At 37.3% G+C, this 26,110-nt stretch overlaps 1 protein-coding gene, 1 long non-coding RNA gene and 1 pseudogene across 6 annotated transcripts; 2 read left to right on the top strand and 1 right to left on the bottom strand.

Moving 5' to 3' along the window:
- Nucleotides 1–3,371: 3,371 nt before the first annotated feature.
- On the top strand, nucleotides 3,372–4,428 carry LOC113358273 (annotated as a pseudogene).
- On the top strand, nucleotides 4,100–5,057 carry LOC113335408 (patatin-like protein 3). The gene is made up of 3 exons (XM_026581472.1): nucleotides 4,100–4,182; nucleotides 4,292–4,581; nucleotides 4,702–5,057. The coding sequence occupies exons 2-3, from the start codon at nucleotides 4,453–4,455 to the stop codon at nucleotides 5,041–5,043; spliced, it is 471 nt and encodes a 156-aa protein (XP_026437257.1). The 5' UTR covers nucleotides 4,100–4,182; nucleotides 4,292–4,452; the 3' UTR covers nucleotides 5,044–5,057.
- An 8,647-nt stretch (nucleotides 5,058–13,704) lies between these two features.
- Nucleotides 13,705–17,569, bottom strand: LOC113335390. Of its 5 annotated transcripts, none has more exons than XR_003353316.1 (9): nucleotides 16,904–17,569; nucleotides 16,642–16,785; nucleotides 15,721–15,955; nucleotides 15,518–15,623; nucleotides 14,911–15,030; nucleotides 14,749–14,804; nucleotides 14,582–14,639; nucleotides 14,082–14,183; nucleotides 13,705–13,983 (listed from the first exon to the last, which is right to left on the bottom strand). It is a non-coding gene; the product is annotated as an uncharacterized LOC113335390 (long non-coding RNA). The 5 variants fall into 5 exon arrangements; XR_003353317.1 differs by having other exon boundaries at nucleotides 14,911–14,955; XR_003353318.1 differs by lacking the exon at nucleotides 14,582–14,639 and having other exon boundaries at nucleotides 14,911–14,955; nucleotides 16,642–16,824.
- Between the last annotated feature and the right edge of the window lie 8,541 nt (nucleotides 17,570–26,110).

The following is a 26,110-nucleotide window of genomic DNA, read 5'->3' as shown; positions in this document are numbered from 1 at the left end:
TACATTTAGATGTAATATTCTCAAATTGTTCTTGTAATTGCAGTTTGAACTCAGTTGTTAGTCTCATGATATCTTCCCTGACTGTATTCCTAGTGTAAAGCTTAGCAGTAGGATTCAAAGACTTAACAAACTCTCTAAAATAAGGATGCTCAACTATAGTGATTGGATAACCATGTTTAGAAATCATTTTGGCAACTAGTGTCCTAGTAACAACAGGATCAAACTTCCAATTTGATAACTTTGTTTGAGCATTACCTGTTTTGAGAGAAGTAATCTTGCTTTGTCCTTTCTTATTGTCAGGCTTTTCTTTGCAGATTTTGGCATGGTAATGCAAGCGGCTGGTTCCTTGGTTACTGGGAGCAGGTATTCTCTTGTGACAGTGTTTGCATTCAGCTATCAGTACCCCAACCTCCTTCCCACCTTTTACTGTCTTCTTTCCAACCTTCCTTTCAAAATCAACCCATACATCAGACCTTACTGAGCGCATTTTTTTCTTCTCTTCAACTATAACTGGGTCTTCATATACTTCTTCTTCTTGTTCTCTAGGACGAATTGCAGGTGTAATAGAAGCAGGTGTTGAATTCACTCCAGAAGCTTGAACTTGGTTGGATGCAGAAGCAGCAGCAGCAGCAGGTAAATGTGATGCAACTGAAATAGAGAGATTTTGTGAAGACCCAACATGGTTTGATGCTCCTCTTTCGCTTTGGGACATGATTAATTTCACAAATCTGAAATTGTGAACCCTAATTTCAGAAACCCTAAATTGAAATTGAGTTTTGAAGATTGAAATTAAACTCAAAGGAAATTGAAGAAGAGAACCCTAGTTTCTAATCAGTAGTCACACAGAGAAGATGATGATTTCTAAGGCAGAGAAGACGATGCTTGATTCAGCATCCGTAGTTTCTCTCTTTTTTTCTCTCTGAGAAGTGAGAACTTCTCTGTTGTGTCGAAACTCGAAGTGAAGAACAGAAGAATGAGCCAAACAATACATAACGTATAAAAATTTACACGTGCAGTACGCACGTTAGCGGATAACGGAACTAAACCTAACGGAAATAGGCTCTGCCACTACCGTTACGTTAAGAAGGGACTATCAGTTAGCTTATCGGTATCGGATATCCGTTTACCGCTATGTCGGATGGTAGCAGTAACGGCTAACGGATTATCGGTATCGGATAACGGAAAATCGGTATCCATTGACAGGCCTAAGTGCAACATGCGATGTTGGCATTGATGCATATCCATGGAATTGAGTTGGCCCAAACACAAGGATGATGCAAGAATGTAGAATATGACAAGAGTTGGCCTATGCATTAGTCCAAGGCTTCCAAAGCTTCGACATTGGAAGCAAGCTAGTAATGCAAGAGTAGGCATTGCTATTGTCGAGCAAGTTGGGTAAATGAATCATATGGTGCATGAATAACCAGAATGAGCCAAAAGATTGGCCGAGATGATTGTAGCGTAATGTTGGCCGCGCATTGGCTTAGGACAAGAAGACTACAGTACCACGTTGGCTGAGTATTGACTCAAGGCCAAGTTCAGTAATGTGCAAAGATGGTGCATTATGGCAAAGGTGACGGTTATGAGTTGGTTATTGGCTTTATAAGCGTGCCAATGGTGTGAGACAAGGGATAACGGTTATTGAATAAGTTTATAACCTAAGAAGAGTATACATAACTACTTTGGAACAAGTTTTGGAGGTTGACTCGAATTGGGCAACATGTACAGTTATTGGCGGTTATGGAACTAACTTACGGGACACATGGCTGTTCCATGCGCGTACAAGTGTTGTGCACGGTTTTTGCCTATGAAACTGCTGTATATATAGTGTGAGAGACATTATAAATCAGTAGGCATAGAGTAGGATATGAGAGGCTACAGAGAGGAGATTAGTCTCATGTTTTGAGAGAATAAAGCATCACTAACAGGATGATGACCTGTTTAGTCCATTAGTTGGATAGAAGTTTTTAATCTTCCTATTGATACAATAAAATGAGTTAATTGTGTCATGTCTTTGTGTTTATGATGTTGCTGATTTTGTCAGATCGCCAAATGGGTTGATGCATGGAAAACCTCTTATGCTAATGGTGACATAAAGAGTTAGAGAGAAAGAAGAAAGACTTAAGTTGCATAAAGCCTTTAGAGTGAAAATAGATGCATACTTTGATACAAGTGTGCAAGGATGAGTACTTATGGGTGAAATTGACTGAACCACAGAGTATTACCGGTCTTATCCCATGAAAATTTTAGGCCGTAAAATGGACATGTAACACTTAATCTCATAACCCTTGCGGTTTGTTTGCAGAATTCACCATTTCCGGGAATTTATAATCCCATGGGATTATAAATTCTGGGATTCACATAAATTCCTTGTGTGTTTGGTAACTCAGTTAAAATTTCTAGGATCTATAGAGTTTTCTCTTTTTAAAGACTTTGTACCATTTGGTATTACCCTAAAATCTTAAAATTGCATATATATATATATATATATATATATATATATATGATTTAGAGTTAAAAAAAGTGGGTCCATAAATCCCTTGATAAGTTTCCCAACAAATCTTAGGGGGGAGGGGTCGGACTCCATATGGAGGATTTGTTGGAAAACTGATTCCCGTAGGAAACGTGATTTTAAGGATTCGGACAACCAAAAATACCAAATCCTCTGGACCCATAAATTTCACCTTTAAAATGCTGCATCCAAACCCATAACTTTTTATTTCAAGGATAGTTCCAAATAGCGTGGGATTAGGAAAACAGGCAACTCTCCAATTATGGTGAACACGTAGGATTATATGACCCGTTATTATAGCATCCTGATTCCTGACCGAATAAGAAGGCAGTGTCCCAATTGTTCCGCCATCCTATATTGGTGTTTACCTGGATGAATTCGTCAATTAACTAGCTCCTTAATCTCATTTTCGAAGGACATTTGGTATAATTCAGTACCGTACCACTGAACACCAATTAGCTAGAACCCAAATTAATGGCAAGTGATGATCCAAATGATTCATCATCTGATTCACCAGTTCGTACTAGGAAGATGGTGACAATGTTGTGTATTGATGGAGGCAGTGTTCGGGGTATAATTCCAGCAGTCATCCTAGAATTCCTAGAAGACGAGATCCGGGTAAATTTTCATTTCTACATTCTTATTTAACCCGATCGAAGCATTTTTGTGTAATCCGAATCACACTTTTCTATGAATTTGCTGCTTCATTTTTTTTTGTGTGTGTATAGAGGCAAGATAGTGATTATGATGACGGAAGACTAGCTGATTATTTCGATGTGATAGCCGGAACTAGCACCAGTGGTTTAATAGCAACGATGCTCGCAGCTCCAGATCATATCCAACTCAAAATTAATTGGCAATGAGTGGAGAGGCCCAAAGGATTATAAACCGCAAGATCTTAGAAACCCAGACAATGTGGGACTAATAATATCAACACGCCCCCTCACGTGTAGCCTCGTTGGGTCTAACACGTGGAACAATAAATCGGGTAACGCAGAGTAAAGGTGCAGTCATTTGATTCGACACAAATAGCATGCTCTGATACCATGTTAGAATACGGGCATCCAACTCAAAACCAATTGGCAATGAGTGAAGATATCCAAAAGATTATAAACCGCAAGATCTTAGAAACCCAGACAACGTGGGACTAATAATCTCAACAAAGGATGGCCGGCTTCGTCCTCTTTATGCTGCTCATCAAATTCTTGGTTTCTACAAAGAACATTGTCCCAAAATATTTGAGAAATCAATGTTGGGGAATTTGCCGGGGATTGGAAGCATCAAGGAGTATATGCGATGGCCTAAATACGACGGAAAATACCTGCACAAATTATGTAAAGATATATTAGGAGATCTGAGAATGCATGAAACCATAACAAAGCTGGTAATCCCTACTTTCGACATCAAGCTTCTTCAACCCACAATCTTTTCGACTGAAGAGGTAGGCACTACAGCCCCTACTTAGAATTTCCAAATCTAAAACTATAATCAATAAGGATAACCGGACGTTCGATCTTTTTACAGGCAAAGAGGAATGAGTTTAAAAATGCGTATTTACATGAGGTGTGCATCGGTACATCAGCGGCTCCAACATATTTTCCAGCTGTTTACTTCGAAACGGGTGATTGGGAATTCAACCTCATCGATGGTGGCGTTACAGCACTAATCCGGTAAGCGTAAAACCTTTAATAGCTTATAAGTTTCCTTCTTCTAGTCTTCTTTTTGTTTCGGTTGTATTTTTCGAATTGAGGTACGTCACGAACGTACTGAAAAATACAGACAATGGTGGCTATGAACGAAATGATAAGGGACAGTTTGGAGGAGCACCAGAACACTCGGCAGTTGAAGGCTACAACAGACTGTACCAGGTACTTGGTGCTTTCATTAGGGACAGGAACAAGTCCGAGTGCGAATAAATATGACGCTGAAAAAGTTAGCAAATGGGGTATGGTGCATGGATAACTCCAGTCTTGGAAGTGTACTCTGAAGCCAGTACGGATATGGTCGACATTGAAACTGCCATTCACTTCCGGGCAGTCCAAAGCCAGGAGAATTATCTCCGCATTCAGGTAATTAGACGACACTTGGGTACAACGTGCGCTAGATTTCCAATGTGATATATAGGATCCAGATCCACCTACAAATATTTTTTATATGTTTTCTTTTATAACCAAAAAATTAATCTTCAGGCGCGTAGTTTTATTGAAGATGTAGCTCCTCCGATGGACGTTGCAACGAAACAGAGTATGAAAGAACTAGAATGTGTAGGGAACCTACTCATACATGAGGATGTTTCAAGAGTGAATATTGATACTGGAGTATATGAGAGAGTGGAAGGAGGAGGCACAAACAAACAAGCCCTAGAACGCTTCGCAAAGCTTCTAGTAAATGAACGCAAAACACGAAAGCGGGATGCATGCACGGCAAGAGAACAAAACCTTGAATGCGCCACAAAGCTTCTCTTGGATAAACCCGATGTAAGGCAAGGAAAAGTCGTCAATAGAAAGTTCACGCAGACGAGCGTGCAATGAACTGTTTGGAGGCTAGAGACCCGACTGAGGGGTCTAGGTCTACTAATTTGATGGGAAACGGGCTGGCATTTGAGTCATGTAGTTATCTCTTATGGTCTTAGTCGTTAAGAACCTGTTTGAGTCGTCGTTTGTGGCCTAGCCAGATAGATACAGTTCTTCTTTAATGTACTTTCAGTATTTAAGTATTTAAGATAATCTCAAGTTTGCCAAAAAGAAAAAATAATAGCAGATTTTGAGGAGTCCGATTTTGTGCACATTCCGCAACGAGGATACACGTAACATTCCAATCTCCACCATTGGTTGAATTTAGGAACTCATTAATGTAGGTCGTGATGCTAGACATGAAGGTAATGAGGCAAACAATTGATTAATCAACCAATGAAAAGAAAATGCCAAATATACACTCTTTAAAGGAGTGCCCGCATAATTGAATTCAATATCCAGTTAGCTTTGATTTGTGGTTTTACCCAATAGAAAAACTTGGGCTATATTAATATATCTAGAAGTTCATAACAACCAGAACAAGTGATATAACTAAGCATTTTAGATCACACGCGCCGAAGTGAGAGTAAGTTTTTTACCTTCAGTGGAAATGGCTCCGACCCATTCAATGTTTGACCATTAATTGACTTACCAAAATTCAATCAAAAGTTTACGTTTTTTAGGTGGATTGTTAAGAATGACTAAAATTCAATTAAAAGAATTTGGACTTGTTTTGTTGAAGAATGTAGTTTCCAATCGTATTACTACAACTATTTAAATATGGAGTTTGGATCGGCTTAACCGTATTTAGAACAATCTTTTGTTTGCCATTCGGTGGTGCATTTAGAAGGAACATAATGCAAGAATCTTCAACAACAAAAAGAGAGATTTAGCAAGCATAGTTGGAGATATCAAAATTCGAGCTTATTTTTGGGAGGAATGGAACACTAAGATGCTAGGTTTAACAACTAATATGGTAGTTTGTTTATGAGATTCAAATTTCTATCATTCTCTTTGAGAGGGCATGGAGAAATAAGAGTGTTCGTTATTTCATTTTCTCCAGCTAATAATTATCCTTTTGTTTTTCTAGGATGATCGATTCTTAGGTCAATCTCCCTTTTTTATTTAGGTTATTTTTATTGGGTTGAGGTACTCCTTTAAGCGCCTCATTGTCAATGATCTCCTTTGACCGGTCAAAAAAAGTTACTGAACAATTACTAAGTGGAGATACCATTGTTAGCTGGTAAATAATAATCCAGAAGTTAGAATTATTTTCTTTTATATGAATCAGTGTCTCCCTATTAGCACTGATTTCCCAATAACTAGTTCTTCATCATTTAGTCTCGAGATTCTGGGTTACGTGGTAGATTTGTGTGCCATAAGACAACTTACTGGTTATTACAATTGTAGAATTTGAGTTACTAGTACTGAAATACATTTTGGATCCCAATTATACATTTAAACTGGCGCAAAACACATTTCATATCACAATGAAGATTCTATTATTTATTTTATTAAAACACAGATGTTATGTCGTGACGTCCTATTTGGGTCACTCAATCATATTGAGATCATGAGGTAGCTAGACCTCGGTCCACCACTTAGAAGTTTGGTCATAAGCCAACGTAATGACAAAGTTGCGTAGAATTAGCATTCAAATCTGTTTTGTTATCTTTTACATCCATACACAAGATACGAGCCAATTATTGACATGGAAAATTGTAATCAATAATAAAAATATAAGGGATAATGCAAACCTGTGATAGAGAAGGAAAATTTTGCACTTATATAGAGACAAATTGAAAAAATCCATGAATATTTACATTCTCCAATGCAAGTTTACATTATCCCTGATATATTCTATTGTCTTTTACGATTTCCCGTGCTTCAGAAGCTTCGTTGAGCACCAAAAAAGAGTGGTGAACCCTTTACGTGAATGCCATATAACAATCCTGAACTGAGATTGAGTCCAGCTAAACATTAGATTTGAAGACTCATCCCTAGGGTAAATTGCGTCATGTAATGATACATAACAATTTTTATGGACAACTAGGTAATTACATTGTCTGAGTTAACCGTGAGTGGTGACACAAATCTGAAGATATCAAACAAATAACAATTTGCAAATACCTTGTTATAGTGTGGCTGCTTTGTGAACTGGATTATTAAAATGTGACGATTGTTAATAATACTCTTGAAATAACCATGTACAAATCTTTGATCTACTGATTTATCTGATAAAAAAAAGAAGAATAAATAGTTCAAAGTAAAAAACAATCTAATTTGCAAATCAAATTTCATAACTCCTTGGAAAAAATAAAACAATTATTTTACTCAGTGAAGGAGGCAGGGCTTTAACGTCTTGGGGTCAAATCAAATTTGTTCGACATTTGACGATTTTTTTCTTCTTTGAACTATATTTAAGGTATCGCAGAACTTCACACAATAATATGAAAATTAAACAAAACTGCAAAAATCAGTAAAACATGAAAAGACTCATTATTTTTCCTTTGGCCCGGTATGATTAGAAACTTAGAATGTTAATAACTGGCTAGGCGGCCAAAGGCGGCGACAATTCTTTTTTGAGCAAGTCGCAATGAGAGTGGAAAACTGTAATTTTCTTACCCACTAAGCTAAATTAACTACTACAAAGACAGGGATACAATAAGATTTTGCTTTAGGCCACTTAGTACCTATAACATTCTTTCAAATGTTGTCTAGATGTAAAATATCCGTTAACAATCAGATTAGCTAATAATACACTATGTTTTAATTTCAAGTCATCATCAACAAATCCCATATACGACCATACAACATAAACTAATAAGAATATGTTTCCTTTAGTTTAATTCAGAGAGTTTGTCGGGTGATAAAAGAAGATTTAAGTGAATATGAGTTGACACCCATTAGCCGTAGATATTTCAATTGTACCACAACGATTGTCCCCACTGCTAGTTATAATGACGGAAACCTTAAGCTTTTCGTAACGTTCCAATCTCAGATGTCTCTTTAATTTGATGGAATGATACTACTAGCATTCTTGCTAATTAACACCACCTAGTAAAGACATTATTATGGACATGTTATTATGAATTTTTTTAATCTTATTAAAAAACTTATATTTTGGTTATGAATTGGATAATTAAGTGAGCGACTTAAATATACGTACTTATAAAGAATATCACATTATAAAAAACTTGAATATATAAAATAAATTAAATCCATCTGCAAATTACTAATACACCACACAGGGGGAAGCTGCTAATGAGGTGGGTGGGTCCCGGGACCCACCTAAATTCTCATGAATCTTAACTAGTATTGGCCGTTTTGAAAAGTGTTTGGGGAATACATCATTTCCGTCAAACTGTGAGTGGAAATAGGCTCAAGCCGCTCAACTATAGGAACCTGTTTGGTTTTCAATTTAGATGTTACCTAATTTTATAAAACTGCTTTTTAACCAGATTTTAAAACAGTTTCTCCATCGAGTTTTTACATTTTTATAATTGAAATCTTGTTCGATATGGCATTGATTTTTATTTTATTTTTGAAATATTACCGCATCGTTACAGTAATCATCTTAACCTATATAATCATTCGGCCATTTTTAAGGCATACTTACACCGCATATTTATATACGGTGGATAATCAACTGGTGAGAGTTGAAGAGGAATCAAAAATCGAAAGATAAAGGTGATTAAGTAACATTGTCATTAGGTAATCGCGGAACATTTCTAATCAACTAGAAAGGACATTCATGAAAAAGAATTTCTTCTATTCTAGATAGAGGTGTGGTGAACTTTCTTACTTTTGTTAGTACGATATTATTATTTTCTTTTATCTTTTGCGATTTTGGCTTCTCATATTTTACTATGATAGGCCATCAATTGAATTTCTTAACATGATAAGATAAATTGTAAAAAGAACAAAACCCGTAAATAACCTACAATCTAGAAAAACTAGTTTTCAACAATGCCCCACCCAATTAAAGTTCTTGGCTCCTCCACTGACACCACATTTTTATAAAACTTGTATATTATATTTGAATATATTGGAGATAGTATATGTGATACATGTGGTACATATGTTATAATTGACACTATGTCATTTATTTGTTCGGAAGATTTAGCTTTTTATAAAGATGAAATGAAGTGTTTTATATATAAGATGAAATAAAGTGTTATAAGATCGACGATAAATGACATATATCATGTTATATTGAAATTTAAGATGAAGTGTGAGTTTTTCTTAAATCATTTGAGACCATGACTTAGTGTTTTAGATGTTGATACATCTTTCAATTTGTATTTCTTCTTTATAGTACATAACAATTTTTTAATGATTTCTAAATCACGTATACATGTTTAATGATTTCAACTATAAGTTACTTTTTGAATAAATGGTTTTTCCAAATTCTAATAAATATTAGACATTTATACATAATTTCAAAACCAATAAGATTTATTTGACGATAGAGATACTTTTACTAATAATTTATTAAAATTAATACTGCAAGTATCTACTCTTCCACCACTGTCTTATATGTTCATGAAGAGACTAGTAAAAAGTGTGTAACGTGAATTCGTTGATTGATTCATACCAAAAGAAGCATGAACATAAGTGGCCCGTCCATTAGTTATAGGAAAAAACTTTGCTCCCGCGGGGTTAGATCAAACATGATCTAACAACATCCACGCCCGAATTTGCTATTTATCATGTCATCAAACTCTTCAATTAACCACACTTTTGCCCCCTTATTTTAGCTGTCAATTCTTCTCTTCTTTTTTGTTCCTTATAAATTTTTTTCGTATTTTTAGAGAAAATATTTATGTTCCGACCCATAATCCATCGATAGCCCATCAACCATCGATATATTGTGTTTAAGTTCTCGGCGTCGGTAACAAAGGTTTCTCACATAGTGTCTTTCTGCTTTTTAATTTTTGGACTTTAGTGTAAGTGCGTAACAAAAATTACAACCTCCACCTGTCTCCCAAATGTAGTCGCTGTGCAACTGATAAAAGGAAAAATTTGCCAGAAATTAAGATAGTTATATGAGTGAAGTAAGAATGGTCTCTTGATCTGGGGAACAAGTCCAATTCTTTCACAGAAAGTGATTTGCATGTGTATATAACGTATTCTGATTGTTACATATATACACGTTTGGAGCTTTTTATCACTTATGTTGCAGCAACGTTGCTATTCCGGTGGACTGTGCCAGTACATGTCCAAAATATGATGTAAAAGTTACTTCGTTAGTATTTGCAGTATGATAAACACTTGGTCGTAGCATGGTGAGTACTTTTGCTTTGATAAGTGAGGTTCAACATTATTTAATCGATATTGTTTTCGGGTTGCAATACTAGGATACATCAAATCAAGTTTCGGTTACGAAGTTTTTGAACTACTTGGAAAATTTATAATTAAGTTACTTAAGAGATTTCTATATCTTAGAGAAACGACCAACAAAACAACATCTAATATTCTTTGTCTAAATGGGTTCTATAAATTAAGTTACTTAACAGATTTTTATATCTTAGAGAAACCAACAAAACAACATCTAATATTCGATGTCTAAATGAGTCCTATAAATTAAGTTACTTAACAGATTTTTATATCTTAGAGAAACCAACATCTAATAGTTGCTTGACTATGTTGAATTTCAACCATCTAGACACTTGTATAAATATTATCACTCATGCCTATACTGAAATTGAATTTAAAGGTAAAATTGTTAGTTTGTTTTTTTCCACCATTATTGAAATTTTGGAGATAATTGAGTGGGCGTTGAGATGGATTTCTACTTAGAGTCTAATCTAAAATACTTTCTTAATTGGGATTTGGCTACTCCCACAGTTAACTTACGTTTAACAAAGGTTATGATGAAATGCCTACAAATGGGGAATATGTCCATGTTAAACGGTTGTTTAACAAAAAATAGATGGGGTGTATGAAGGATGTCGAACGAGCATTTGGAATTTTGAAGAGAAAGTTCCATATAATTTGTGGACCATATCGTTCATATAAACCAATAGAAATGAACATGATTATGCTCACCTGCATCATTTTGCATAATATGGTAATCGAGGAAACTCGACAGGATAAAACATGGGTTCATTATCCATATAAAGATTTGAGAAAAGAAGTTCAACCCACATGGGGTGTCCCTGCAAAAGATTATAGAATGGTGGAAGAGAGAATTCAAAATAGAGGTTTACATTTAAGACTAAGGGAGGATCTCACTGCTCACTTGTGGGATGATTTTGGAAGAAGAAACCCTCATAGGATTTAGTGTTTTTTTTAAGTGTACTTTGATTTCGGTAGTTTTTTTTGTGTACTTTGATAATTTAAGTTGCAAATTAGGATTAAATTGAAACTAAAACTAAAAGGATTACATAGAACAACTTAAACATTCATGAATTTTAAAAATTAAATCAATGTTATGGCATTATCGATATCCTCCTCATGGTTGTCTTCTTCGTTGTCTTCTTCTGAGGAAGAAGACCCGTCAATTGCTGGTGGTCATTGCTTGGCCTTTTGTGCTTGGAGTGTACCAAACTCATCTTTCCAGAGACGAAGTTGTGTCTGATTCATCTTAGAAGTGTCCATTCCCATAATTTCTCGCATGTGTGCATCAAAAAAATATTTTTTTCAACTGCCTTATGACCTTTCCTCTTTTGTGAAGCCATTTTATTACGTATGACTAGTTTATCAATATCATTATTTTCTTTTTTTGCAATATAACCTTGAAGGTTCAACTCTGATGAACCTGAATTTGATGATTGTGCAGCATCTTGAGCTTCCTTTCTGAGATTTTTGGCTTTTTTTCACACCGACTCCCTCCCATACATTAGTCGTTCCATTAACATTCAAATTAGAATTGCCATATACTGATACACCATTGTTGAGGTGAGGGTGTGAGTTTGTTTCTAGTGAAGAATAAGGAGAACTTGGAGAACCATGTTGGGATCCACCATGCTGGGATTGACTACCATGTTGGGATCCACTAGTCTCGTAAGGGGATTCCTTTGGCACATCATATCCATCCAACAAATCAGGGTTGTATCGGTTGAGGATGTGGAAGCATGCTTCGTGCTTAAAACTGGAAGTTCTGGTGTGTGTTTTTGCCATTCCTCTCTTGTTTTTCGTGGCTGCAGTTTCAACAATATATAAATTAGCATTTTGCATCAAATTGATAAAGGATTTGTAAATCAGTTAAACATTATGTTAATGCAACTTACCAGATCGACATCAGTATCACCACTTCCCCTTTTTCGTTTCATTTGCATCATCAAAGCAACCCAATTGTCCATATCTTTACTGATTGCACCAAAACGATGTGACAACCCGGTAGCATCGCGGTTTTTTGGATTCCCGATTTCCTGACAGAATTGTGTAAAAATATTTCCCCAAAGCGTTGCATTTGGTTGTTGAACCACATTGATTGAATCAAGCGTCAATCCTACATAAGCTCTGTAGATAGCTTCATCTTCATCCAAACTGAACTTCGGACCGCGAACTTTTTGTGATGTAATTTTTTGTGTATCTGCTTGACTTGCCATTTTCTACAAAAATTTGTTTTTAAAGATAATGCGGTGAAAAATAAGGTGGTGTGGAAGGTTTGACTGAAGCGAAACTATAAATTTTTGTGGGTGTTGAAGGAGAGATTGGAGATGAATTATAAGATTTTTCTATGTGTATAAGGTGGAGAAGGTGTGAGTTTGGAGTTGATATCAACTCAATTTATAGGAAGATGATTCATAGCCGTTTGATGTAACTAGTCGTTCTCGGCTCAGTATGAACCGACCAGCTCCAGGTAGAACGACAGTCGGCTCTGTTTGGGACGATTCTCGGTTCACTAAGAACCAATCTTCTCTTATGAACCTGGTCGTCTCAGGCTGAGTCGCTCGACTCTGTATGAGATGCGATGTGCAAAACCTTTTATTTGAGGGTTTGCTCATCCGTTTTAATGGTTTGCCAGTTCGACTGTAGGTGTATAATCACCAAACCAAGCTGTTTGATGTGTTAATTGAAGTTTCTCTAACGACCAAGCAATAAACATATCTAATTAAACAGGTCCATCCCAACAAGAAAAGCTACGAACAGAAAATCTCCCACGTCGATCCTGACCCAAGCCCCTAAGTATAGTACATGATCGCGGGGTCCCATATGGCAGGACGGGAAGGGAGGCATCGATGATGCATAAGTTTATTAATGATAATGGTTAAACATTGGTATATATAATAGTGGTTCTACAAATTAAATGGGTTCTATAAATTAAGTTATTTACCAGATTTCTATATCTTAGAGAAACCAGCAGAACACTATATCTTAGAGAAACCAGCAGCACAACATCTAATATTCTATGTCAAAATCAAATAGTTGATTGAATATTTCAGTTGATCACTACACCAAATCAACGGTTTTGAGACACATATAGGTGTTGCCTTGATTGTTTGAGACACATAAAAGTGTCTCCATTGTGGCGTAGGGAATGTTTTGATACAGATTTAAGACCCCTATAAAAGTCTTAATTAATTTTTGAGACGTTACATGTGTCTCATTAATGTTTACCTACGGTTTACTAAGTGAACCAAATAACAGGTATCTGGCCACTCCATTCCCAATCATATATGAAACCATTATTCAATCAATTCTATTATCATAAATGGAATTGCAGCATCACATATGGATCCATCCTTACAATCAATCAATACAATTACAGATGTAGGATGACTGAATTTTAACAAAATAAACTATGGATAACAAGTTTGTCTCTACAATTTGGGATCAAAATTGAGCATATTTTGGGTTTCTTGTTCAATCAATGTTACTGGACTTCATCGTGCATAGGCAGCGGATACATTTTCTACAAGAATTTAAGAAATAAGAAATTACCTAACTTGTTCACTCAAATCGTGTTATGCTTATCCAACTGTCTTCTTGATTTCCTTATAATGGCACCTGATGTAAATGGAACATCTCTAGGAGTCAGTTTACATACCGAAGGACCAGAACAAAAACAAGAAAATATCAAACGGGCACAATTTCCAGACATATACCTTTACTAGAGCATCTTGTTTCGATCTTTTCACTTTTCTTTAGTCCAACACCACCTAACATAAAGCTTCCCTTTTCTTCTTTTGAAGATTTGTCTAGTCAGTCTGCAAAGAGAGCCAACAGAAATAATGAAAAATGTTAGGTGCCTGGTGCTATATGTAAAGTAAAAAGGTCAAAAGACAGTTTTTAACAGTTGTGGAAACATACAGGAAAGCTATACCCCAATGATGTGAAATAGGTATGTTAAAATCCAGATTCAGATTCAAATATTTCAAATTTCAGTGGTTGAAGCGCATCGAATGGATTAGTTATATGTGGATGGTTTGCTTAATGGTAAGTGGTAACGAGACACTTACCAAAATTATAGCAAAAAATAGTTACTTCCAGTTGAGCATATTTGTTGAATCAATATCATGGTACTTCCTATATGCTTGTTCAATCAATATCATGGGACTTCATCCACATTTACTATAGGAAATTAAGTAAGAAACGAATCACCTACAACTTGTTCACTAAATTCCTATTATGCCTATCCAATTGTCTTCTTGATTTAATGCCACCTGAGGTAAACGTAACATCTCTAAGAGTTAGTTTATATACCAAAGAAACGATACAAAAACAAGACAAGATCAGATGGACACAATTTCCAGACATAAGGAAGAGACATACATTAACTGGAGCATCTCGTTCCGATATTTCCATAAGAACAGGGACTGAAATTAGACCTGTTACACAAATTTCAAGTACGATATTTTGAGCCACCAATTTTAATTGTTTGGAAGTAAAAGTACAAACTAAGTTAGCAAACAAATTCTCTGGATTTTCACCCACCAAAATTCAGGATTGCATCTACTTGATCTTTTTCTTTGGCCTCAACTGCAGTTCAAACAAGCAAATGAACACAAGAGTTAACTTGAGCAATATCAACGAGGACGAAGACGTGCATATCATCTGCAACAAAACCACAACAATCGGAATTTCAAGATAACATCACTCCGAGACATACACACCAATGCAGCACATTGCTTTGAGCAAGTTTAATGCAAAATTTTACAAAAGGAAAACAAAAGTCTGAATAGTTAAGTTAAATTTCTGAATTGTAAAAGCACCACATAATTCTCAGATGCCGCACATCGATTTGAGCAAGTTCAATGCAAAAATTTACGAAAGGAAAACAAAAGTCTGAATTGTTAAGTTAAATTTCTGAATTGTAAAAACACCACATAATTCTCAGATGCCGCACATTGCTTTGAGCAAGGTCAATGCAAAAATTTACAAAAGGAAAACGTAAGTCTTATAGTGTTATACCTACTATTTGAACTTCTATCAATCAATTCAAATTCTCAGATTCTATTTCCCACCTCTGTTACATATGGTCTACCTATCACATGATTATCAATTCATTTACAGGGGTACAAGTGTGAAAGATTCAACTTACTTGCGTGAGATCATCTTGTCCTGGTTCTACTTCCTTGCTAAAGCCATCAAATAAGATGGTTCAATAATCCCACCACGTAGCCTCAAAACAAGCTGTAGAGTCGACTCTTCATTCACACAAAGACAAACAAATGTATATACATCAATAATTTGAAAATTAAACAAGCTCAGATAGACAAAAACATAGAGGTTTTCGAATTTTACCTTTCTGGATGTAAGAAGACTTTGGAATCTCAAGTATTTGCCCATGAATCCTACAGCTCTAAGCACATGCACAACTGATAATTCCCTAAGGACTTGCACAACCTGAAAACTTAAAGAAAACTCGACACAGTTGAGTAGCATTTTACCCATAAAACTTCACCATCTTCATTTTCAAGAATTTTGAGTCCAGCGTGAACGAATGAGTTCATCTCCTTTCATTCTAGTTTCTGTATCTCTGCAATCTCATAAGTATCTGTTGTGAGTAGTCAAATTCTCATTAACACCAAATTGAAAAATCAATTTAAAGTACAATGGTTTCAAACTTAAAGCCATCACTTAACAACATCGATTAATCTTACAGCAATTGAAGATATAACCATACATACATCGAAAGCAAACGACGACTTAGACAGCAAAAGAATTTCATAAGCACTACAGCAGTCACCCAAGTTAGACCTTGCACAAGACCATAATGTATATATGTTTACACGAAAAATACGATAGAAGTTACACAATACAATACGATAACACATGGGTCTAATGTCCTAATGAAGGTAATATCAAGTTCATATTCCATATCTTCAATATATGAACTCCAAGGCTTTTATGAACGTCTGAACATTTGATGCATATATACACTCCAGGACTTAAAGATCTTATTCAAGCAATGGTTTCCTATACAAATACTTGCTTATGTACAAATAAAGGAAAATCTGATTAGCAAATCATCAAACTTTGACAGCGGGTATTCATGAATCTATGTTTGAAGCATGTGACCGAGAAAGAATGACTAACAACTCATGAAAATTTGATATAGGTATTCATGTGACTACATTTGAAGCACGTAGTTGAATTAGACTGGCTAGTTTGATAAACAAAAGATCCACGGCCAAGGGCCACAACAAGGTATAAATATCTTACCAGATATTGGGCCTCCAGCTTCTTCTAACATGGTTTGTACAGTTCTGCAGGTAAGGGAACTAATTTTTCGGACCGCAGTGCATACTGCTTTAGAGACAGGCGTTTGATAGTTAACATTCCAAAGTCGCATATTGCAAGCGAATTCTGCGAATCGCAACGATCAAGTCACAAAAATAGCTCCAGCTATGATAAGACCACCAAAGTTAGGAACCACTGATAACCAACATATGAAGAATCTGATGTAACAGATACATGGACTTACAATTGACGCCTTACATAAAGTACATCTTCTGAGCATTTGATACTCTCAAAGATAGCAATCAATGTGTAAAGACTTTCCTTTTTCTTTTTCATAGTATCCTTTGATTTCCTGTCTTCGTCTCCATGCACCACCTCAGAAAGAAATAAATGTAATTGTCAGAAATTAACAGTTGACTGGAATAGATAGTTGTGCTATTATCTTGCGTTATTCTCTTCCATTATTCGTACATCCGTGTGAAAAACTAGGTAATAATACTTGACACTTAAACAAGCGGTGAAATAAGAAAGAGGCAGATGCAAGAAGGGTACCCACATACCCAATACAGTACTTCTACGTTCAGTGGATATATACACATATGTATATAAACATATATTAACCAGTTCTGGCACAAATGCACGATTTAACTGCAACCCAAGCATTTTTTTTTAGGTTAGAGATCTTCTAGGGTTTTTACTTCTTCAATTGAATTTTCTTATGAGGGTTTCATGCTAAAAGAAAAAATTAATTTGGTTTCTCTCGATTCTGTAAAATAGGGTTTTGATACCACTTTCTAGGTTTACAAAATGACAAATCAGCTTAATACTTTTGGTTTGATCTCTGGTTTCTCTCGATTTCTCCACTCGATTCCTCTCTGTTGTTTTGAGCTGAAGAGAAAAGGAAATAGGAGAAAGAGATAAGAGAGAAAAGAAAAAGCGAAATAAAAGAAAGGGAGAGAGAAAAGAAATGTGAAGAACCGAGTTTTATCGAAACAGAAAAATATTTAATATGTTTTTTTTTAAATTTAAAACAACCCAAAATAATTGGGGGAACCAAAATTAAAATGGTGGGAACTAATGTAATCACATGAATTCAGTTTCAAAATGATTTGGTGTGAAACAAAAATATGGGGGGAATTTGAGAGGGAAATAAATGTGAGAGAGATTAGAAATTGGAAAGAGAGGGAATTTTGGGGTTTTAGAGGGAAATAAAATAAAATTAAAATGAAAAAAAGAAATGATAATATATATATATAAATTATTAGAAGGTCTTGTAAAGTTATAAATTTTTAAGACACTTGTAGAAAATTTAAGACACTTGTAAGAATAGTTGAAAAATCAGAATTAAAGCAACTCATATTCTTAATTTGAGACTCTTATATGAGTGGAAGCACTAAAGACATGTATATGTATCTCGAACCCAAAAATTAGTATATCTCAAATCAGGCCATAGTGCAGTGGATGGTAATTCCGATTTCACTGAAATCATCTTATCAAAAGTAACTGAATGCAAGTTCTAATGAACATGGATTTCATTCCATGGTAAAAAAAAAAGTAATTTCTTATTGAGCAATATCATTTCTAAATAACTTTCTATTGAGTGGAAACATGTCAAGTAAGATGAGTGTCTTCCATCAAAAGATTAACAGTGAATGACTACATTGAATTTCAACCATCTAGGATACTTGTATAAATAATAACACTCATGCCTATACTGAAATTGTATTTAAAGATAAAATTGTTAGTTTGTTTTCAATTTGTTGTTTTTTCACCACTATTGAAATTTTGGAGATAATGGAGTGGGTATTGAGATAGATCCCTAATTAGAGCCTACTATGAAACACTTTTTCCGCCAGTTAACCTATTTTTAGCAAAGGTCGAGCCCCGGAGTGATACCCAGTCTTTCCATGTTTTCAATCTGTGATTACTGGAAATCCACCAACACACCCAAACGAAGAATATGCAAGATCGAAGACATAATAAACACTATAACTTAAACTTATTTATTAATCTCAAGCGAAATACAAGTTACACTCGTGGGTTACAAGGAAACCCTAATCCCTTCTCCCAGCCTATGAATTACAAGGAAACCCTCTCTCTCTCTCTCTCCTATGCTAGACTTTTCCCTCTCCAAAAGATCTCTCCCTTTACATTGTCCAAAGGTCTCTATTTATAGGACTAAGCAACCTTAGTGGCATACAGTTCATATCATCTCGCCGAGGTTACTTTATGCTTCGCGCGGAGCATATTCCATAAAGTTTTTCTCCACCTTTTGCTAACTTCACGTGGTCTTGTCGGGACACCTGTCCTTTTTCTTGCGCCCTACTGCTCCTACTTCGCGGTTTATCTTCTTCACGAAGTAATCTTTTCGTGGCTTCGCCTTAGTATCTTGATGGTCCTTCTACTTTATTCGGGATGGAGAGTTATCACGCGCTTGGGATTTGTATTTCGCCTTCTGATGATGACTGATTTGACAGGTCATTGACACGGATCTTTGACTAGGATTTCCTTACCTTACTTGGTATGACCTGTGGAAATCCTATTTCGTGTACCTACATTTTTCCTTTCTTATTATGTCCAAGTTGCTGCGAGGATGGAATAAGAATCATTTCAGTTTCCTTAACCGTCACGTTCTCCATACCCATAATTTCCACGTGTCCACGTTCCCTGGGTAACCGTTCCGTTATCGGTCACCTTTACTTCGATCATGCCGCTTCCCGGTTTTACCGGTCCCTTCTTCTTGCTATAAATACACTTCTACACCCTTACTTGAGTTTCTTTTCTGCCTCTTCCAATCTCTGCTCTTTTCTTGTTTCATCCCTGCTCTTACTTTTACCTTATTTTCCTGAAATCCTCTACTTTCGTCATCACCATGTCTCCTAAAGGTGTTTCTGCATCTGTTTCACTTAAAACTCTCGAGGAATTTCAAGCCGAGCTCCAGGAGTTAGGTTTAATCTTAACTCCAGCTGTTGATTCTTTCCCAGATCCCGTTGTTCTTGCTACCCACGAGATGGAACTGAAGTGCCGGTGGCTTGGTTCAGACACTTGGTCTGCTAATAAGGTGATAATCTCTCTGCAGTTGAGAGCGGGACTATCTTTCCCTTTGTATGATCCTTCAAACCCCATTTTCTTGGAGATTCTCGGTAGGCTGCAGTGCGGGGTTTTCCAGCTTACTGGTAATGTGATTCGTATCACCAACGAGTTCAAAGTCCGTTCTCGCGATGGTATCTCGCAAATCCCTTCTTCATCGGACTAATTTGATTCCTTGGATTTCAACATAGACTCTTTCATGGACAACTATTCAGCTGTATTTACAAGCACCAGGGAGCATCAGGAGTGGGGTCTTGAGCTTGTTAGGAAGGTGGTTTCTCTCCTCCCCTCCCATTAAGGAGCTTTTATTGGATGTGGATTCCCAACTTCGTCTCTCTGTTGATGACTGGGCGAGGTTTCCTTTAGTAGTTGGCGGTCCCTTCGTTTAGGGTTACGACGAAAAGGGCTTTCCTCGCAATGGTCCCCTTCCCATACATTGTTACCTCATGGGATGTGATCCCTGGAGACTTCGCTGGACTGTTCCTATCGAGGTATGATTTTTCCTACTGCGATTTGTATCATTTGGAACTATCAATTGTACTCATGTTTCTCAATTCGTTTTAGTATGTGATGCCTGCTGCTGGACTTGCGAAGGCGCGACAGGATAACAAAGTGGTTGCTAAGAAGACTCCCTCCGGACAGGTATCATTTTCGTCTGTTGTTAGCGATTTTATGATAATTGTCTATCCTAACGTCATGCCTCTTCGCATGGCGAACTATCCACTTCTGGGGTACCAAAGGTTCACAAGAAACGTTCTCATCCTACTCCTCCTCCTTCTTCTCAGGTACCATCCTTATCGCCTTTTATTTGTAAATTTTAGCATTTTTGGTTTTAAATTTTGACTTCGCAGACGAGTGCTCCTCCGTCTGGTGCATCCAATAGGCCGCGAAAGACCCTGGATGTGGATTACTTAGCTGCAACATCCCTCCGCTCTCCTTGGTTGTCCCGTTCGCACTAAGCAACAGTCCCCTTCAGTTAGTGCTCCTGCTCCTCTGAAAGAAGCTGATTCTGTTACCCGTTCCAAGGTCGCTGATTCCCCTGTTCAGCCAGGAGTTGAACATCCTAAGAGTTCTCCAGAGGTACCTCCCTATGGCGAGAAGGGAAAGCAACCTGTCAGGCCTGTAATGTCAAATCCTTTCTTCGACCCTGAAATGCAATTCCTTCGAGGTATGTACCACAAGGCTCAAGAAGATCCGGCTACGAGATCTCGTGCTTTGGAGTCTTCGTCCGCCTTTGTGTCTGACGACTTCCTCTCCCAAGACTCGTTTGTGCTTTTGAGTGCTTCAATGAATCTGTCTCTTCAGCAGCACTCTGCCTTGATGAACCAGGTGATTTCTTTGTGCCTTTTCTGCCATTTTTCCTTTCGTCTCCGAGATCTATTTTCCGAGTTCAAGTTTGCTTCGCAGGAAGCACTACAGGAAAATGAGTATTTTGCCGCACTACTTTGCCACGTTCCTATTAACGATGCGGAAATAGGTAGGTTTCTGGTGTAGATTTAGCGCATCAAGTGTATCATAAAATTCTAAGATTGTGTAAATTTATTTTATCTCGTATTGTTTCTTACGTAGTAGTTGGGATCACTATACTTCGTAACAAACTTATATTTATGAAATTTGAATTCCTTGTTCCGAACAATTTTTTTCTATGAAATGCAAGATTTTACATTATTGTCTATGTATCATATACCACAACAATGGTCTATAAACTATGGTAGAGACAATTCTGTTAATAGGCATTTGCCGCAGAAATGTTACTTATATACAGATCTTTCTCGCCATACTTACGTTGTTGCAAAAGAAGACTACAGCAGCAGCCAAGTGGTGTGGCAAAAGATCTTTTATAAAAAATAAATTAAATAAAAAATTAAATTAAATGAAATAAAAATTAAATAAAATACTCTTTTGTTGCACCTTATTGCCTCACCAGTTTTGCTACAGTGTACATTAGGTGTGGCAGTAACTTCTTGTCACACAGGTTGTTGCCACTGGGTGTGGCAAAAAAATTTGATGTGGCAAAAGGCTTTTGCCACATAAAACAGGGGTTCTTGCCACACAATGAACATGTTGCAATACACTAATTTTCTTGTAGTGAAGTCTACCGTCACATGGCCACCCTCGTGGAAATTCGACTTGTTCGCGAGATGGCTAGGAAGGATGAAGCTAAAATCAAAGCTTTATCGGAGGACCTTCAGAAAGAAAAAGATCATTTCCGCAAGCAAGGCCAAAAGATAGAGAAGCTTTTGAGTAAGTTCTTTTTTCTTGGACGTCCCTCTATTGTTCTTGCCTTTGCTTCCATTATTTTCTTATTTTATGCTTCGTCAAGCTCGATGCATGCAACGTCAAATGAGCGCCGACGAAGCTTCCTCCTCGCTGGAAGATATTTGCGCCGAGATGGTGAACCTTATAACTCAAAATGATATTTATGTTTATGAGAACTCCATCCTTAATGAGAAGGCCGAGACCCCTTGCTTGCAAGTGGACCGTCTGTCAGTTGAATGCTCCCGTAACGAGGAACTGAAACTCCATCTCCGCAATGACAACATGCGCCTTAAGTCAGAGCTTTAACGGGTCTCTAATTCTCTTACTACCTCGCGGAGCTTCATTCTTCGTCGATAGCCAACTATAAGAAACTGGAGGAAGATTACGATCAAGTGATCAAAAGCAAAACCGAGCTCGCACCTACTCTTCGTAGGTCTCGGAACACTGTGGATGGTCTAAACGAGGAAGTTGATTGTTTGAAGAAAAAGGTGGAACTCTTGCAAGCTAAATTAGCCACTTCCTCTCGTCCAAAACCTGTGAAATCCTCTCCTCCTATCAAGCCTGCAAGTCTCCGTGGAAAAGGCGCTCTCGCCATTCAATCTGATAAAAGCACTTTGAAATCCCCTCATGGTGAAGGTTGGGATAGAATGTATCATGAGTTATGTGTTCAACTTGAAGATTCCAACTTCAAAGTTTCCAAGCTCGATCATCTATACTCTGATGTTCAGAGTACTTTAAATACTACTATCCTTCAGGAGGAAGGTAGTTTTTAGGTGTATTATTATCTTTGTTTGACCCGGCTTACTTCCTTGTTTCTAATATAGTTTCTCTTATCTTCGCAGAATCAGATGAGCGTCATAAGAGTCAGGTCATTCGTATCACCAGGGAGAGAGATGAAGCTCGTGGTAACGTTTCTCGTCTTAATGAGGAGATTAAGAGTCTAAATGATAATATGGACGAGATCATCGATTCTTCCAAGAAGGTAGACAAGACGGCCCGCAAGAATACTCAGAGCTATTTTGTTCCACTCTTCAATGACTATTGCGCTGAGCATGGCATTCCTCCTCCTTCTTTTCCTTTGGAGATTTTTTCTGATGATGAGAAGCCTCAGGATGAAGCTGCTGATCCTACCAACGAGGAATTGTCTCTTGATGACGACGAGGAACCAAAATTTGACACCACGAAGGACAACGATGTGTCCAAGGGAGCTTTTACTAGCATTACCGAGGCAGGCGGCGAGATCCCTGAGTCATCCATCATCGATAGTGCTATTCCTCAGTAGCAGTTTTAGTTTTGTCTTCTCTCGTCTCAGATTAGTGTTTTATAACTAATAAAAAAATTTATGGGCGCTCCCAAGCTTTGGGGGCAAACGCTTTATTTTGGGAATCATCACATTTCATGATATTATGATTCTGTTTTATAAAGCGTGTGTTTATTTGATTTCCGCCATTTTTCTCAAGTATATACTGACCATGAAAACTTTCAAAATAATAGTGAAGCCTTTAAGTATATACATGCCTTTTATTCTTTTGCGAGTTTTCATATTCATTTCTGCATTCACCTTTCAAATCACCCTCAGTTCCGGCTTTCTTTCTTCACTCATCCCTGCTGCCTTTTGCTTTTTGGCGAGGTTGAGAATGCTAATTTAAAAGAGTGAGGAGCACTGGTTGCTAAAGTATGCGGCCGGTCTTAGTTTTTTGCTTCAGGTTCCTTCTTGCCATGTCCTGTAGCCTTAGATTGTATCTTGAGCGCTTTGTAGTTTCGTGCGGATAATGCCAAAAGAACAAAAAATATAAAAGTATATACTTGCCTCTTGTTCTTGTTGGCATTATCCAATCGAGACGAGATGGTTATGAGATTTCTCTTTATAACTTTGTTTTTTTAGTAGATGTGTCTATTTCTTGCTTATGAGGTCTTATTGCGCCTCCTAATTAAGGTCTTATTGCGCCTCACCCTGTTTTTAAGGGTGTTACTTCGGCGAAGTCTCAGGCGCTTGCTATTTTTGCGAATAGCAATCCATCAACCTCGCCTTAACATTTTTGATAAGTTTTCTTTCTGCGACAATATGACAGGCCTATCTATTCCCATGAATAGCAGCCCCATGACATTGTCGTCTTTTTTGGTCACACAGCTCCCTAATCTGGAGGGTGTCATCCCTTTATATTCCCCCTGAGTGACCCTTCAAGGAGGTTAACCCTAACATGCATGTTGGTCTCCTCCCATCCGGTTATTACGACATTCAGTTGTTTTCGTGACTTCTTATCCTTTTCGCCGATAAGGCTCGGAGTTACGAAGTCACACCCTAAGTGGGGTTTCTTTGGGATCAAGTGCATCGTAGCCAAGACTTGTCAAACAGACATGGACGGTAACGCTCCAGACGTCCCAGGCACCTGCAGCTCAACCGAATACGTCGGCGCCTTGGTCATATTTTTGCACCCCTTACCGAAGGCCATCATAAAAGGTACCCTCAGCGGATAGGTCTTATCATTGCCCCTAGCTTTCTGCCTGAGAGTTGTCCATGACATGCATTAGGTCTTTGTCTCTTGCATTTTCATGCGAACTAGGGTGAATGTCGTGGGTTCCCAGCCTTCCTAGGCGAAGGTTTTAAGTTCCCCTAGAAACTTTTTATTTCATATTCATTATTTTCCTTCTAATCTTAAGGTCTTAATGTCTTTGGTTACTCGGAGAATATTTATTTCATCAAATTTTTATTGTTATGCTCTTGAAAATTGAGTACATCGATCGTTTCATTTATCATAAAAATAAAGTGAATACATTTATCTTATCTCATTGTATCTTTCATATTCTACTTCCATACGAATGTGCTCGGCTTGGTATTTTTTCAACTCCTTCATTCGTACTGCATTTCTTATCTTGAATAGTGAGAAAAATAACGGCTGCCCGGTTGATAAAGCATAGATGAATGATCGCACCAACTCCTCTTCCGAGATTCTTCCCTTCAATTCTTTGCATACTGCTTCCCATCTTGCGACGAGACTTCGCAAGCTCTCATGCTCCTTTTGCATTAACGAGAAAAGTGCTGCTATTTCTGGATTGCATGCTATTTCCATTTGCAAATCACTTTCTCTCCTTTCCTTGGGGATAAAATTTCTTCCTCGATTAACTGCTATTGATTGTTGCATTCGATACTCCCTTTCCCTGAATTCTCTTCTGCTGCTTTATATGGCCTTCTTCAAGTCTTCTCGCTCCTTTTGCTCACCTCGTCCCAGGCCTTCTCGTTTTCGCGTGTAATGTATTTATTTAGTTTGTGCTTTTCACATGGCATATCTCTCCTCCTGCATATTATTATCTGCCTGCTTCCTTTTCAAATGATTATTTTTGATGATCAACTTCTCATTTTCCCTTTCTAACCTTATTCGTTCCCTGACCAGATCCTCTTTCCTTCGCCTTTCTTGGTAAAGTTCTTCCTTTGATCGGGCCATCTCCTTGTCTTCGCGACTTTCTTTCAATTTATTCTGTGAATTTTGTATTTCAACGCTTTCCTCGGCCTCTTGTCCCTGTGCCTTTTTTCCTCTTGACCGGTTCATCTTCCCTCCTTCTCGTGGAATTTGCTTCTCCTTTGTCGTGGGAGTTTCCTTTTTATTCTTAGTCATTTCATTTCCTTCAGCAACATTCTCCTTCTTGTCCTTTCCACCTTTTTTTTGATTGACCTGGCCTCCTTCCTCTAGAATTGCGTTATTATCTTCCTCGATATGAATTTTTGCTTCATTGGTTTCCTCCTCATCCTCCTGCGTTCAGCTCAGTTCTTTGTTAGACTCTATCGTAAATACCAACAGATGTTCGGCTCTTCTTTCTTCACTGACTCTCTTCCTTTGTTTCATCTTCTTTCTTAACTTCTCCCCGTAGTTATGCACGTTTTTTGTTATACATTCTTTTGCGTCTCTCAGATCTCCTCTTATCTCGCCGATTCCGCTTGGCATTTGGAACCGGACCGCCTGGTGATATGTCGATGCAACTCCCTTTATTCCATGTATCCAAGGCCTCCCTATGAGAGCATTGTAGGGAGAATCGACATCTACGACACAGACTGTGACCTTCGTCTCTAGTTCTCCAGCGAGAATTTTCACGGTCAGTTCCTCCT

The sequence above is a fragment of the Papaver somniferum genome, chromosome 1 (assembly GCF_003573695.1).
Source record: "Papaver somniferum cultivar HN1 chromosome 1, ASM357369v1, whole genome shotgun sequence".
NCBI classification, from domain to species: Eukaryota; Viridiplantae; Streptophyta; class Magnoliopsida; order Ranunculales; family Papaveraceae; genus Papaver; species Papaver somniferum.
This window is presented reverse-complemented; position numbering and strand designations above follow the sequence as displayed.